At 39.4% G+C, this 17,970-nt stretch overlaps 1 protein-coding gene across 2 annotated transcripts in view; it reads right to left on the reverse strand.

Annotated features, from left to right (window-relative positions):
- Positions 1-17,970, reverse strand: part of mark1 (MAP/microtubule affinity-regulating kinase 1) — a 59,561-nt gene extending 41,591 nt beyond the window's left edge. The window contains exons 1-2 of one of the 2 annotated variants that reach the window (XM_079889666.1): positions 17,631-17,970; positions 640-843 (exon numbers count right to left, since the gene is read on the reverse strand). In XM_079889666.1, coding sequence (XP_079745792.1) covers positions 640-843; positions 17,631-17,681 — 255 coding nt within the window. In that variant the 5' untranslated portion in view covers positions 17,682-17,970. The remainder of the gene's footprint in view (positions 1-639; positions 844-17,630) is intronic. The other variant, XM_079889667.1, reaches the window with a different exon arrangement.

Consider the following 17,970-nt stretch of genomic DNA (forward strand, 5'->3'; position numbering starts at 1 on the left):
GACGAACATTACGTCACACGCACCATCCCAGAACGGACGGCTGAAGTATAATTAGGGTTTAAGAGGGCGGTTCCTGTACAGAATCAGATGGAAAGTGCACCACAATGCATGGCAACAGTTAAGTTTAAGTTAAAGGGGTCATCGGATGCAAAATACACTTTTATATGGTGTTTGCATAGAAATGTGTCTTTGCAGTGTGTGGACACAACCACCATACAATGAAAAAAATCCATTCACTCATTTTATTTAATCCTCAAAAAGTCTAAACACTCTCAATAATCAAGCCATAATCAATGTCATAATGCTCATGCTCCGCCCACGACCGCTGACGGACTGTCCCGTATTAGCATATTTCTGCCCTCAGCCAATCGACACCCCCCATGGAAGAGGGGGGTGTGGTGAGCAGTTGCTCATTATCATTTAAAGAGACGGGTCGCTGTGAGCAGAGCTGTTTTTGAGGAGGTAAAGGGTGTGGTTTTACACAACCATTGAGGAATTTTAACCAAAGTATGTTACAAACTTTACATGAACACCCTAACGAATCATACCGACTTGTGGAAAATGGGCATCCGATGACCCCTTAAAGCTTACACACTACCTAAAAGCACAATATGCATCTACACATCTGGATCCGCTCACCTCTCTTCCTGTTAAAACATGGCGGGCTAGTTTGACTTTAGCAAAGTTCCCTTTGCCGATGGTTTTGAGCAGTCTGTAGTTCCCGATGTGAGGCTGCTCGTCCGTGATGGACGCCACCGAGTTCCTGCAGCGCGGGAGGCTCTGGCGGCTCGCTGATTTGGTGGGGGGGGCTGGTGTGTCCGCATAGCCGTCGACAGACGTGTGCTGGAAGAGGAAGGACAGGGTGTTCAATACAAAGTACATGTGGAAAAAAAGTGAAAAATAAATTTGACAGATGAAATGAAAATGCAGATTTTACAGCTTTTTCGCCGATAAATATTTACACACGGTCAGTGAATCAAACATAAGTGTAAATATTATTTTTGTATTCAATACACAGGCGTGCTGTTGTCTGTTACGACACTGATGACGACGTGAATCGGAAACGTAAAAGTGCTTAAAGGAAGCTTATATTCTTTGAATTTTGTTGAATGAATAATTTATTGCGGAGCTGTTGATAAGATATTGTTGAATGGCCATATTCTGTTTTTGAGATGCTTATCAGGTGGATAAATTAATAATTAATAATTAATGAGTTACTGAGAGACTGAATGAACATCCATTTTGAAATTGTGAGAAGTGCAGGTGTAATACTGAGCAGTGGCTTCAGCCGACTTCTTTCTGGACACTATGGGGTGTTTGGTTAATTTATTTAGTTGATTATATATACAGACTTTTGTTTTATTTATTTTTTTGCTTTGGTTTTGAGTTTATGGACGAAAATAACCAAAATAACTATGAGTAGAAGTCATACATCAAATTATGGCTGAGAAAAAAAACCCATTTATGTTATTTTTCCCAGTAAAATTATTGTTATATTATTGTAAAACTGTATTGCACTTTCATAGTTTAGTATCTTTACATAATATATTATCTTTATTCCAAATATATTTATTATTTATTTGTAAAATAACTTTAATTTAGTCATTTCTTTTATATTTTTAAAATAAAAAACATGAAATACGCTTTTTTTTTGGTTAAAAATCCTCATAAGTTTCCATGTTCTTCTAAAACCATCTTTAAATCTTTCCAAGAAATGTTTGACGAGTTTAACGCAATCCTGCAATAAATAAATGTTAAATACTTTATGTATTTAATCTTACTTTATTAACCAATGTCTTTGCTTCTGACCTTTGATTATACAATTCAACCATACAAAAATTAGGCTACTTTAGATAAACATCACACTGATGTTTTTTTATTTATTCATTTATTATTTTCTGAAGTAAGTGTTTTCTAAGTGTTTCTTCTCCTGGTTTGTCTGAGCGGCGCCCTCTACTGTACAGGAGTGTATCTGCATTTCCGTCAGCCTGAGCATTTCATTGGGCCTTTACATTTGTCAAAAACAGAACTTTATTGTTATTAAAAAAAACAACAAGCAAGCCCTGCCCAGATGAGAAAAAGTAAAGCAAAAGTATCACAAAACACTACTTTCCATAAAAAGTAACTAAGTAACAGCATTAGTTACTTTTTTAGGGAGTATCGCAATGTTGTGATGCATTACTTTTAAAAGTAACTTTCACCAACACCTATTGTTTCAGAAAATTGTACCACGTGCTATCATCCCAGGACTTTTGCAATTCACTCACAATCTTCAAAAAACATTCTACAAAAAAAAAAAGATACTTACAAGTAAAACACTTAATTTGTAGGAATCTGTACACATTCAGAGAGATGTTTTTGGCTGTTATGCTGTCCCCATTTCTTTTCAGCGCCTCACACTTTGAGCAGTTTTTAAAGATAACACATCGAGTCAAATATTGTTTAACTTTTAAAAGTGTATCAATCGAGACGCCTGAATTCTTTTTCATTTCGTGGCACTCCGGCCAGCTGTTTTTGAACACACACACACACACACACACACACACACACACACACACACACACACACTAAAACAATTGATCCTATATGAACACATCTGAATTCTTAAAGTCACCATGAAATCAAATTTGACAGCTCTTCTCTTCTCTGATGACGAGGGCGGGGCTATAACCTGTCACTCACATGAGATCTAACCAATAGCAAACCACAACCATCCAATCAATTCCACACAGACAAAATCAAGCCCCGCCCACATTTGTTCTTATTCATAAGGCCGTTTCACTCAGATATTCATCACAATAGGGAAGAAAAGACAAGCGCAACTTCCGTTTCACAGCCACTTTCATGCTGTTAATTCCCTGGTTCTGTTACTGACTCTTTGAGCTCAGTCAAACAGCAACATCAACATGACGAAATAAGCGCGGCAGCTAGTTAACTTCAGCTAGACCACAGCAGAGATCTATATCAGACATATAAAGAAGCTCCTGGATAAAGTGGAAGACCTTCATCCCAAACCACAGAGAGCACTTACACCAGAATCCATTACCAGCGCCGGGTCCATACGAGCGAAGCTTCATTACCTGAGACTGTGTCTACCCGAGGAAATCTGATATGATTCGGCCATCATAAAAGCCCTCTGTTTCAACGTCATGAAGCTATATGATTGGTTAAGCTACATAAGAATGGAAAGGCCTTGTAGAAAATCACTTCCCATCTCCAATAAAACAATCAATAAAATAAGAACTAAGGAAAATCAAGACCTGCTCACATTAAAATCAGATGTAAGGGCACAAACTCTTCCTTCACATGCTGTCGTGAAAAACTCCTCTGAATATACAGACTTCATGAGAAACAAAACCCATTGTGAACATTAAGAGATAATGTACAGTCAGATTGACATCATTTAAAAATAAATAAATAAATATAAGACAGTTAAAGATATTTCATTGGTTATTTTTACAAAACACAATATCAAATGACTCTTCAAACCATGCAGCTGATATACTAACAAACAAGTCCTCATTACATCTTCAATGTACAGTAAATATTGTACAGTGCATTAGTTAACGTTGAATCTTTACTATTGGAATTATTTTGTGTGTGTGTCTAAACTCTTCAATGCTCTTTACTTTATTTCGGCTCAAGTATCCAGACACACGCTAGTCCGTCAAAGCCTCAGAAACCACTACTTCCACACTATCGCTGGATGAAACCTACAATGAGCTAATATCCGCTACATATTGTATTATATCCTGACCTGAAAGTCATCAAAATCCAAAATAGCCAAATAATGGGAAGTCTAACCAGTTGAAGAACTTTAACAAAGACCATATGAAATAGAGTACTTTAAAATGTAAACTATATTACTGTCCCCCTCTCAAAGCTAAATGCAACTTTGAAGGTATTAAGATGAACATTAACGTCCTGTGTTTTCTGTAAAGCTGATTTGAAAAGTGTATTGTGAAAAGCGCAATATATATACATTTGACTTTAAAGTATGTTGTTGTTAATATGCTGAAACAGAGAAGATGTATCTCATAATTCATCGCTTAAACATTTTAGATGCCAGTCAAATTTCACAAAACCAATTTCGATACCACAGCAAAAACTCATATTAGGCTAACTAATAAAAAATCCACAAACAATTATTAAAAACATATTAAAAATCAGTAATAAAAAAACTAATCGAGTACAGAATTTTCGTTTAACTTTTTAATATCAAGCAAATCCCGCAATTCAGCAACAGTAAGACTGCATTAGGGCGGGACTAGGTTATATGTTGAGATGTGGGCGTGGCCCTCAGAAGTGGAGGCAGACGAACATGAGCTTGGTTTAAACCGTAGACTGTAAAAAAATATGACGTATGGATGCTTTCTGAAGAGCATTTTTTAAGCCCAAAGTGGGCGGAGCCGGCCGTCGCCATCTTGGCAGCGTCACTCCCCGATAAACGAAAGTGGGCAAAAAGGCGGATTAGCTGAGGTGACGTGCCGCTAACAGACGGCAGACAAACGGCTAGTAGTGAAGCAGCAACAATCCACCTGTCACTCAAGTGGCCACGCCCTTAATTATGCAGAACTTTAAGACTTAATATAATTTAAACGGATGAGTTATAAAAGAATTCATCCCCCTCACAGTCGTCATGAAGGGCAAAATTAGTTATATAGACCAAAACCACTTTTTGTACCAGGCTGTAAACATATTTTTTTCTGCTGTAAAGTTGGGCATTTTAACATGGGAGTCTATGGGATTGACTCTCTTTTGCAGCCGGTCTCTAGTGGCCAGTCGATGAACTGCAGGTTAAGTCACTTCAGTGTTGGATTCAAGAGAGAGACGGGAAGGTTGCCGCTTGGTTTAAACACGCTAAAAGATTGGAGAAGTCCTGCAATGCGTGACCTTAAAGAAGTCTGTTGTTTTCACTGGACGGTCCAGTTCGATTACTTCCATGATGTTTAGATAAAACACTGCAAGGTCAAAAATATGGATGAATCATTTACAAAAAGATCTACAACACGCATTTACAAAACAGGTAAGGGGAATTTTACGAACCCATCCCTAACACAAAGTGTTACCCTGACAAGGAACACAATGTTAGGACTTTCAAGACAAACTGACTGAACTGAAGAGTGTCCAGAAATCAGTGACTGGAAGAGTCTGTTGGGAATATTTGCTGAGTCACTAGTACAGTAACATCCTGTGACTTTGGTGAACTGAGGATGACCTGTGTCTTATAACACAATAAAACTCTAACGCCAGAGAAAAGTCCTTCCCTCGTGGTCTTACTTTCACTGTCTCCTCTATTGTTCCACACAGTGACTTTAAGGAAACCCAATAAACATCTCCTCCATTTACCCTGGTCAATATACGCCGTCTTCACCGCCTCACAATGAAGGGCAGTTTAAGGGCATGAATGTCAAGTGTTCAACACTATTCAAGCTTTATTAACAGCATTTGTGGCATGATGTTAGTTTCCACTCATCCCAGTTTACAGTAATGATGGTCTATGGGATGGTTTAAAAGCGTAAATGTGAAGCATAGAATATTTCATTAAATTTGACTCATTTATTCAGCAAAAAGCATTTATTGTTTGAGCTGTACAACTGTCCAAATCATCTTTTAGCGGGGACTTTTTTTCTAGGCAGATGAACATGCACAAAGTCAAAATAATTTTATTTTTGGTATGATATTATTACACAAAAGCTGTCGATACAGTATAACTTTTTTTTTAAAATTAGTAAAAAAATAGAAATATCTACTAGTGTCAAGTTCCTAAAAATGTACTCTTTGTATTCACGTGGGTTTCATAAATAACATTTGAAACCATATAACCGAGGTAACTTTTATGTCATTTTCAAGAGAAGTTTCAATATAATTTAAAGTAGGGTTGCAAAGTTTCAAGAAACTTTCCCGAATTTTTGGAAACTTTCCAGGATTTTTTGGAAACTTTCGGAAGGTTTCTGGAAATTTACCAATTTTCAATTCCTTTGCAACCCTAATGTCCTCATCAAAGACAACTGGAAATGTTTGTCTCTTATTCAGTGATGTAATTTTATTTGCCGCAGCAAAAGCAAATCATATTTTCCTTAAATCTTGAATACACATTAGAGTACCCATCCTAATCATTACTTTTATAAAGGTTTCTAAGCATATTTTTCAAGTCAGAAAGTGTTTTTTCTAATTCATAAATATTAAGCTTTCGAAGAGTCGCACCACATGACATTGTACAGCCTTTCCTTGTCATAAAAACCTCAAATTATCTAAGATGTGTTTTGATCTTGACACACTATCATGAGGGTCTCCTGGGTCCTCTCTATGATATCATTTCCTGTTTTATGTTTTTCTCTGCATGTTGGTTGCACCACAAAACATTCCTGGGTGTAAAGACACTTTCTTTTATGGATGTAATAGTATAAAATTTGGTTTATTTTCTATTTTAGCAGTTGAACAAGGAAACTGGCAGGTCTTCGTGATGTCTCGGATGAAAAGCCATCTTTAACATCAATGCAAGCAGAGTTCAGCATTGCAAAACGCAACCATTTATTCTCAAAAGGAAGACATTAAAACACGCATGAAGAGCTTTGATAAAACACAACCTAAAGCCAGGGAGGAATCTGGCCGCCCAAAATAACGGCAATGACAGCTTTCAGTCAGCAGAGATCTGGCGTCTCCCTGAGCAAACTCAACATGAAAAAAGTGTCTTTAACACTTCAAATCTGGCGTCTCCCTCTGCTCGTCCTGAGCACACTTCAACACTGCAGCCAAATCTGACTCCTAACCCTTATTTTTACACCAGCACTATTCAGACCATGAGGTTTGTGGAATAAGTCACTCCTCAAGCCTCAAGAAACGAAACTAGCATCCACATTATCTTGCGTTTTGAGCCCAATGGCAGAAAGCCCAATGCAGGCCTTGACAATCAGCATTCAGTGTAACTGTTGAGTCAGCGAGGTATCGAATGATCCAAACACATGATACTGAACGCTGCCCAGGAGCAGATTTTGCACTTTCAGGAGGCTTATATACAGGCCCAACTCAACCGTTCTGTAAATACTGCTCTTGAATTAGTATATGCACACTAGAATACTATCCTCATTCGCTCCGGTTAAATAGTGCTTGTGTTGCGTATAATTTTACTAATTCCCGCAGCTTTCGCTCTCACATCAAAAGCGCCTCTCAAACAGCTTGTGAGTCACAAGTACCAAAATGAGTGGCTTACTCAAGTATTACAAATAGATTTTAAGCACACTACAAGTACATATTCAACACAATTAATTACACTTCTTTTTCGCAAGGTTATATTATATACTGTCGACAGTTCTCAGATTCTCTTAAAAATGTTGCTTCACCATGACCTTAGTTGACCTGAAACCGGACTGCAGAACTATGTCCAAAATCATATTTTACTGAGATCATAATGAAGAAATTATTCTAATTTAATTAGAAAAGAAATTCAATAAAACTTTAATAAAACTGCTTATTAATATTTAAATATTTACTTGTCCAAATTCAAATCATGTGGTGCAATCAACTTCAAAAAAAAAAAAAAAAAGAGTTAAAACAGGAAATGATATCATAGAGATGACCCCTGCAGACCCTCATGACTGTGTGTCGAGCTCTCCTAAAATAGCAGATAATTTTGACCTTTCCATCACAAGGCAATGTTTAGATTGTTAAATGTCATGTAGTGTGACTCCACAACAACTTTCTGAAATGAAGATGTACACTCACGTGCATTCAAGGTGTCAGGAAAATACAGTATGCTATTAGTTTGCCTCGATAGCTAGACTAAACTCCAACTCTTCCTGAACCATCAACACAGATTTTCTAAACTAGAATTTTCCTTTTCTTTATCCTGGACACTTTTGTTCATCAAAGACCCAAATGTGGATTAGAAATATAAACATTGATATAAATAGCTCCAATTAAATTTCTATGTATATATTTTACCCAATATTTGTTTGCTTGTCCGTTCTAAGCTCGGTTTGAGAAACCATCCATCAGTAAAGTCAGTTACATTTCAGTTAGAGTTCTGCCATCTTTTTTAATTTTCCGTCGATATGCCAGATTCCAGACGGACATCTTTGACTCTCGTGTGTAAAACGCATCTGCCTTCGGTTTGATTCTGCTGCACTGAGAACGCACACTGCGTAAGGAAGGGCCCTCAGAAGGCAGCCAGGCAGCTCACTTGGTTTTGGAAGAGCGCTTAAGTTTGATCAGGAGTCACAGATGTTTAAAAAACAAAATATCCTGAAGAAAAGAGAGAAGAAATGAAACTGAAGGCTTTCATGACACAGCATCGGCATTCCTGGTTTAGCATGACAATGAACACACTGCCTGGACACAACATTCCCACAAGGTACAACCTCCGTTTGCACATCCCCCCTCTTCTCCACACACACACACACACACGCTCGTTTCTTTAAAAGCACTCCCTTCTCTCGCAGCCTTCCCTCTCTTACGCAACTGTTGTAAAAGAGAAAGCCTTCCAATGCAAGCGCTCTCCAAAGCCATCTGACTCGCATTAGCTTTGATGATGATGATGGCTCTGTTCAATCTCTGCCTCACTTTCACTTCCATACTCTACCGTCTAAAGACGAAACATACTATACGCAAGTACGCAAATGTAAAACACTTCTACCTATTTTGTGTATTTTGTTACCATTTTGGTACCATTTTGTGTATTTAAATGGAGAAAAATCGATCATAACTCCAGTAAACTATGGAGTGCCGCAGGGATCTGTGTTGGGCCCTCTATTATTCTCAATATATATGCTGCCACTTGGAAATATTATAAGGAAACATGGAATTAGTTTCCATTGTTATGCCGATGACACTCAAATATATATTTCATCACGGCCGGATGAAAACGCTAAATTATCCAAATTGACAGTGTGTGTTAAAAATATAAAAAATTGGATGACGCGTAATTTTCTTTTATTAAATCCAGACAAGACAAGAGGTACTAATCATCGGTTCAAAAAACCACCTACAAAACCTCTCACAATACAACTTTAACATAGTAGGATGTCCTGTTACTTCATCCTCTACAGTAAAAGACCTGGGTGTTATACTAGACTGCAACCTGTCTTTTGAAAATCATATTTCATATGTTACAAAAACAGCCTTTTTCCACCTTAGAAACATTGCTAAGCTACGTTACATGCTATCTGTCTCTGATGCAGAAAAGTTAGTTCATGCATTCATGACCTCGAGACTAGATTACTGTAATGCTTTATTAGCTGGTTGTCCTGCATCCTCAATAAACAAGATACAGTTAGTCCAAAATGCCGCCGCTAGAGTTCTAACTAGATCAAGAAAATATGATCATATAACACCGATTTTATCATCACTGCATTGGTTACCTATAAAGTCCCGTATTAATTACAAGGTATTGCTACTGACTTATAAAGCCCTAAACGGCTTAGCTCCAGTCTATTTAACGGATCTTCTATCGCCCTATAATCCATCGCACTCTTTAAGATCACTAAATTCGAGGCTTTTGGTCATACCTAGGATATCCAGATCCACCAAAGGAGGGAGAGCATTTTCACATTTAGCACCAAAACTCTGGAATAGTCTTCCTGATACTGTTCGTTGCTCAGACTCGCTCTCCCAGTTTAAAACTAGATTAAAGACGCATCTCTTCAGCCAGGCATTCATATAATATTCTTAATCTTACAGTTAAATCCGGTCTCTAGTTCATAAACGCCAGAGGAGAACTGGCCCCCGACTGAGCCTGGGTTCTCCCAAGGTTTTTTTTTTTCTCCATTAGGTCACCTGATGGAGTTTCAGCTCACCATTAGGTCACTTGATGGAGTTTTTTCGGTTCCTTGCCACTGTTGCCTTTGGCTTGCTCAGTTGGGGATATTTTGGGAATATTTAATTTAATTTTATCAATCAATAAATCTCACTAGAAACAAACCTTGTTGTATTATTTTAATTTAATACTGTGAAGCTGCTTTGATACAATCTGTATTGTGAAAAGCGCTATATAAATAAACTTGACTTGACTTGACTTGACCTATGCAAACCTGATTTCATGCATAATCGCATTCTGAAATGCAACACATTATGCATTGCATTCTCCGTGTGACCACAAGGGGAGCTATAGCGGCATTTTTCTATGGTCACTCTTGTCTTTTCTGACAACAGTCAAGTCCACTTGATGCAAATTTTTGTAAGAGGTTATAGAAAGTACCAGCATTTGTACAACTTTATATGAAAGTACTGTAAGTGCTTTGGCGTAATGCATATGCGTCGATCAGGTGTTTGCGTACATGTCGTATGGAGTATACTTTGAAGGGCTATGTGTATAATTGCTAGCGTACGCGTAAAAAACAAAGTATACTTTGGACTTCAGAAGCTAAACAAGTTAGTCAAACATAGGGCTCCTACAACTAGTCATTAAAATGTATTATTATTGGGTTCACTTTATTTTACAGTAAGAAAGTCCTGGTAGTGGTACTATAAGGTGGAGTGGAGGACACAGATTAAGCTTCCGCAATTAATGTTCATGACCCAAGTTGTCCTAAACATGATGTGTGCAGTCTAATGCGTTGGAGAATGTTTTCCCAGCGCATAACGTATATTTTTCAGTTATATCCTTATCTGTAAATGTCACAAATTCATGTGAGTATTTCCATTTTGGACAGAGGGTCGTCCTCCTGACAGCAAGCGATTCTCCGTTAAACTTCACGGACTTCACTGAAGTGTTGGGCAGAGTGTGGAATGGGTTTTTTCCCATTTTCCCAAATAAACTCAGGCTTTTTATCCGATTAATTGAGGAATAATCAAGCGATTAATCCACAAACTCTTTCCCCACCATTGACGAAATTTTCAGGCTACCCATGTTTTCACTGCAATTCAGTAGGTGGCGCTATTACGCCCCACAGAAGTATGATAGCGCACGCCATACTGTCTGAAGCTGAATAAACAGAAGATTGAAATGCTTTATTCAATGTTTTTTTGTTTTGTTTTTAAGATTTATTTTTGCCATTTTTGCCTTTTATTAGGATAGGACAGTAGCCCGACAGGAAGTGAGGTGGGAGAAAGAGAGGGGGGGCGGGATCGGGAAAGGTCCACAAGCCGGGACTCGAACTCGGGTCGCCCGAAGCACAACAGCGCTACATGTTTGACGCGTGTTGCTTTTTCAAATGCACATTATAAGTTACTCAAACTCGCAGTGGCTTCAGACAGAGCAGCGTTTACAGAGCCGTACTTCACTGACAAGCTGCGCATAAAAAATAATCGCAGCCTTTGCGATTTCATAATCGCAATAATGTTAATTGTGATTAATCGTGCAGCCCTAATATAAAATAATCAAAACCTGCGAGCGCAGGAAGAGGAAACGACTCTGTAGCTTTGGAGGCGTTGTATTTTGATCATTGTTCCGAATCCGATCCGGAAGTAGACTTTGACAAAAAACTAAATTTTCTCAGCTTTTTGTTTGAAATTTGGATTTTTACTTACCTAATTCCCACATTTCATATATTGAGATTTTCATATAACAAAATATTCTGGGGGCCATTAAATTTTTGTGAAAATCACATCAAAATATAATCATTCAAAATAACAGTTAGTCACAGTCCTACAAAAACAAATCAAAAGCCTCACGTGGGACACCTCTTTGTATCGTTTCTTCTGAATTTCAAATTCAGTAAAAGGTCACGCATCTGTCACTTTTGAGTACTCGGGTCCATCACTACTGCAAGTTAAAGCACAACATGCTAATGCCTTCTCATCTCTAAACTCATCCCCATGCCACAGAAGCTAATACTCCTTCACCTGAGCACTGAGGTTTGTAACCATCAAAATAACACAAGAATGCTTCAGTGAGGTCAGCAGGGACTTGCGTAGAGCGTGTTTCTGGTCCCGTCCCCACTGTCTCATCAGTCTAGTAGTGTGAGTTCAGATATAGGGATAGCAAAGGTCACACTACTGGCTTCTGATTTGTTCTTAAGCAAACAATGAAAGTCAATACAGAGATCACTTGCACAATTTACAGAACTATTATCTTTCCCAAGTGTGTTGAAAATACACAACCTAAAGGTATCAGACCAACTAATGTCAACAAACGTTGCTTTTCATCAAATTCACTGTGTCCATACTTCATAAAAGGGGGTGTGCAAAGCAGTCCAGTATCTAATCCACATGGTCCTATTGATATCGGACACAGATGTGGGTGTCCTTCATTTTTGGTTGATGTTTAATTTTTAATAATAATTTTTCTTTGTATTTATCAATATGGTAAAACATTATCCTATTCAAATCAATTTGATAAATAAGTTATGAGGTAAAAATTTGGATAAATGAGGTAAAAGTAATCTGAAAGTAATCAAATAATATGAGTCAAGTCAAGTCATCTTCATTTATATACTGTAGCGCTTTTAACAATGTAGATTGTTCCAAAGCGGCTTTACAGAGATACAAGGATAGTTTAAAGTAACAAAGATTGTTTTGGCTTTATAGCGGTTCTTGAATAAGATGAGAACACTGATGGCGTGCACATGCGTATTACGAGTTCAGTCTATTGGTATGCGCGTTTGAATATATGTGCGCAGGTTTGGAATTCCCTACAAACCAAGCCTTAAAAAACTACTTGTCTGACCTTAACATTTTGATACAGAATTTTATCACTTCGGGGTAGATACGCGAACCGAATTATCCCGACAACGCTTTATCTGGAGTGGTAAAGGGATCATCCATAAGGAGAAACTAGTTGGCACTTTAGCACCCCGCTATGTCATCGGGTCCAGGCGAATGTCCTTCATCAGATCTGGATACGGCCTGGATCCGGGAGGCTGCGGGGAAAACTTCGGGATAAACAAAAACACTAAAATTAGCGTAGATGCCATTCTTCTTATGATATAACGAGTACATCAGGATTTATGGGAAGTGTTCCCGGTTCCGGCTGACCTAATCTACGCAGCCTAACATTGAATTATAAAAGTCTATAATCTGTTATGTGTATGCTAGGTCAAAGAGAGGTGTTTTTAGTCTAGCTTTGAACTGACAGAGTGTTTCTGCTTCCCAGACAATGTTAGGAAGACTGTTCCAAAGTTTTGGTGCTAAATAGGAAAAGGATCTACCGCCAGCAGTCGATTTTGATATTCTAGGTATTATCAACTGGCCGGAATTTTGAGATCGCAATATACGTATAGGACTATAATGCGTTAAGAGCTCGCTCAAGTACTTGTAAGTAATCAAAAATGTAAAATTTAAAATATTTTTTTTTTTAAATTTATGCGATGTTTAATAGGGAGCCAATGCAGTGTTGACAGAACCGGGCTAATATGGTCATACTTCCTGGTTCTGGTAAGAACTCGAGCTGCTGCGTTTTGGACCAGCTGTAGTTTGTTTATTAAGCATGCAGGGCAACCACCCAGTAGAGCATATCAATAATCTACTATATCTTTTATTTATAATACATACAAATGTAATTTACATATTTTAGTTTGTCAAGAGATTTAAATCGTTGTTTTTGAAGAGTGCGCATGTGCGAACGTGCTCTATAAGAACGAGTCTATGATTGAATCTGGAAATAAAGCAAAATATCTGAGAAAAATGAGAATTAGTCGTCAGATGCCATGTCTGTAATTTATAGCAAAACATCTAGCGTTAATTCGATCTCAAACAGATTAATTAAAAGTAGTTATTACTCCAACACCTGTGTGACATCATTAACCAACGTGGTTGAACGACCAATTTGCGACAACATGGTTTCGGGAAACAGTCGTGACGAGCTAGTTGATTTCTCCAGCGATGCGTCGTACTACGGTAGTGAAGAAGCGAGTTACAGCGAGTAACAGCGGTGTACGGGAAACACACCCCAGTTCAGTTCTCATATAATGCTGTCAGTGCAGGAAGATCAATAATATTGTTGAATATTAAATGTCCCCAGCAAAGCAAGAACTCAAGGCAAAATCTGAAAAGTTGATTTTGAATTGTTGCATTAATCGGCCAAATAGTCAAGTAATTGTTCAAGCAATAGTTAGACTAGTCAATTACCAAAAAAACACGGTTGTAGACAGTCCTTCTCTTCAACTCATGTTTTCACCCACTGCACTCCCAGTGCTGCTGTTCATTCTCCAGATTTACACACACAGCAAGGATTCGAGAGAGTGTGTTATAGTTGGACAGCAGCATTGATTATAACAGAGAGAAGTGCACTGATATCCAAACCCCCTTTGACCTCTGCCAGGACAGCGCTTTATGACACACTCATTCCTGTTACACACACATCAGCCCGACACACTCATTCCTGTTACACACACATCAGCCCGACACACTCATTCCTGTTACACACACATAAGCCCGACACACTCATTCCTGTTACACACACATCAGCCCGTCATACTCATTCCTGTTACACAAACATCAGCCCGTCACACTCATTCCTGTTACACACACATCAGCCCGTCACACTCATTCCTGTTACACACACATCAGCCCGACACACTCATTCCTGTTACACACACATCAGCCTGACACACTCATTCCTGTTACACACACATCAGCCCGTCATACTCATTCCTGTTACACACACATCAGCCCGTCACACTCATTCCTGTTACACACACATCAGCCCGACACACTCATTCCTGTTACACACACATCAGCCCGACACACTCATTCTTGTTACACACACATCAGCCCGTCACACTCATTCCTGTTACACACACATCAGCCCGTCACACTCATTCCTGTTACACACACATCAGCCCGACACACTCATTCCTGTTACATACACATCAGCCCGACACACTCATTCCTGTTACACACACATCAGCCCGTCACACGCATTCCTGTTACACACACATCAGCCCGACACACTCATTCCTGTTACACACACATCAGCCCGACACACTCATTCCTGTTACATACACATCAGCCCGTCATACGCATTCCTGTTACACACACATCAGCCCGTCACACGCATTCCTGTTACACACACATCAGCCCGACACACTCATTCCTGTTACACACACATCAGCCCGTCACACTCATTCCTGTTACACACACATCAGCCTATCACACTCATTCCTGTTACACACACATCAGCCCGACACACTCATTCCTGTTACACACACATAAGCCCGTCACACTCATTCCTGTTACACACACATCAGCCCGACACACTCATTCCTGTTACACACACATTAGCCCGACACACTCATTCCTGTTACACACACATCAGCCCGTCTGCAACTTCAGGCTCCGTGAGAACAGACAACAGCCCGACACACTCATTACTGTTACACACACATAAGCCCGTCACACTCATTCCTGTTACACACACATCAGCCCGACACACTCATTACTGTTACACACACATCAGCCCGACACACTCATTACTGTTACACACACATAAGCCCGTCACACTCATTCCTGTTACACACACATCAGCCCGACACACTCATTCCTGTTACACACACATCAGCCCGTCATACTCATTCCTGTTACACACACATCAGCCCGACACACTCATTCCTGTTACACACACATCAGCCCGTCTGCAACTTCAGGCCCAGTGAGAACAGACAACAGCCCGACACACTCATTCCTGTTACACACACATCAGCCCATCTGCAACTTCAGGCCCAGTGAGAACAGACAACAGCGCATGCAAACCAGGAATCAATAGCCTATCTGATGACCAACTCAAACTCTTCTTCTTACGGTTTGTAATCCCACATCAGAATTTATATCATGATCTCACTGCATTCAAAATGAGGTGTCTGCAACACCCATAATGCACTGCAAGGGTTAGTCATCATTTACTCGCCCTCACGCCATCACAAACCTGTACGACTTTTCATCTTCTACAGAACACAAAGAAGATATTTGATAGTTTGAGGTAACTACTAGAAACTTATTTTTTCTCAGAACTGCGATGCATTGTTCATACCAGTAATGTTACAACTTCTCATGCCTTAAAATTCCCAGAACTGATTTACCGGTATTATTGGAAAGGGCCTGTTCACACATGATCTGTAAATGGCATTTAAATAGAAACTTGAAATGCAATAACAGGGTGATGTCCAGAGGTGATGCCAGCGATCACTGATTCAGCATTAAAGACAAACCCAGACGACCTCGGAGCGTTCCTCTGCTTTTCATTAATCACAGCCTGTAATTACATGATCGAGTCAACAGCCCCTGTGCGACCATTATCAGCCAGACATAGAGATTCTCCCACAGGCCACAGACCTGAGACTGACTGAGTGTCTTGCATCACTGCAGGATCTCAACAATACCAGTGCAGGAATCCTTTACATAATCTGAGCTCTGCAGGCCTATAACCCGAGATGACTTTAAGCCCACGGGAACATAAGACTTTACACAGCCTCTTTTCTCCAATAACTCCCTGATCAAGATCCTTCCCCAATGATCATTCATCAAGGAGTGAAGAGCTTTTGTGCATCAAAAATGCAAAAATAAATCCCAAAACCACACTGTGTTTCCTCGTGTTCTCAAATCACATTCAGTTCGGGAGAGAGCAATATTTCTGCCAGGCCAATTAAAAAGATTTAAGAGCTCAGACCAAAGTGGAATACCTTCATTAAATTTGGTGGGGGAATGGATGGCTTCTGAAGACTGGGAATATAGCACACTTTTATGGTGATTATTCTGTCCTTTTGGAGAATAATGGTACGAAAAATGTCATAGTATGTAAAAGAGTTGCATATGTATAGTAGGTACTACATTTGTTTAAAACTTCACGACCATTAGAAAAGTTTGTTCTAGTATGGATGTGTGTAGTAGGAATGTAATTTGGACGATGTAACCTAGTAGATCACCCGGGTACTTTTGCCTACTCTTTTATTAATACTATACATCCTACTTATTATAATACATAGTACATACTACACATGATTGTTATCCAGTTGTGCACAGTTGTGTTGTGTAAGCCCCACCCCACGGTTAAATCTCATTGGTCCAAATTCACGCTGAAATACAAATCGCTAGAAACAAAGTCAAGTAAATTGTCATTTTCGGGTAAAATTGTGTTCACTACCCTTGTGTCAGCCTGTAAATCTACCAAAAGCTTTGTCAGTGGACAATAAACAATGCATATTATCATTATTTTATAATTTTTTTAATGAAGAACACTTGTGCAAAATAACAGTATTTTTTTTCCTACATCCCTTTTGCTGTCATTAAACTCTATGAAGCATAACTGTTCATCCTGAAAACCCTTATTAAGTAAACAGTAAAGTAGGCCCACCAAGCTTATTACATATTAATTACAATGTAGTAAACAGTGTTGAAATTGGTGCCGGGACGTTGAAGCATGAGGTGGGACAGATGATGGGATAACATGTGATGTGATGAGGATCATCACTGTGCTGAATGTTTAACACAGGACGTGGAGGCATCATATACACCTGAACGTCCCTGACCATTATGTATAGCTATAAAGCAGATATAGCTCTATTAATGGCTTTAAATTAACACTAGATATGACTATCAAACCCTTCAGAAGGCAAACGAGCATATATTCAACCAATCCGGCTTATTAAAGCATTAAACGCTTGTGTAAGCGTCAGCTAAAACACAAGGACGCAACCGAGCACAGATGCATTGTAATCATGAATATTCATGCAGACTGATATGTTGTATCATTGACTTACATTCTCGGCGTCGCGCTCGTTGACGGTGGGCAATGGCGTTCTGGTCGACATCTTGTGTTTACAGGCCGCGCGCACCGCACCGGCGCTTAGCGAAGATACCGCGGAAGATAAAAGATATCTGAGCCCGCTTCACACCGGCATGTCTCCTGGCCTTCAACCTACGACTATAACATGCACATATCCAGCAGGAGCGGCCCGCGTCAGCGCGTCAGCCGCGGGCGATACAGAGAGAGAGAGACGGAGCGAGCGCGACGCTGCGGATGCGCGGACAGGACGAGTGTGTGCGTGCGCGCGCGCGTGTGTATGTGTGTGTGTGTGTGTGTGAGCTCCTGCATTGATC

The sequence above is a fragment of the Squalius cephalus genome (genome assembly GCF_949319135.1).
Source record: "Squalius cephalus genome assembly, chromosome: 13".
Classification (NCBI taxonomy): domain Eukaryota; kingdom Metazoa; phylum Chordata; class Actinopteri; order Cypriniformes; family Leuciscidae; genus Squalius; species Squalius cephalus.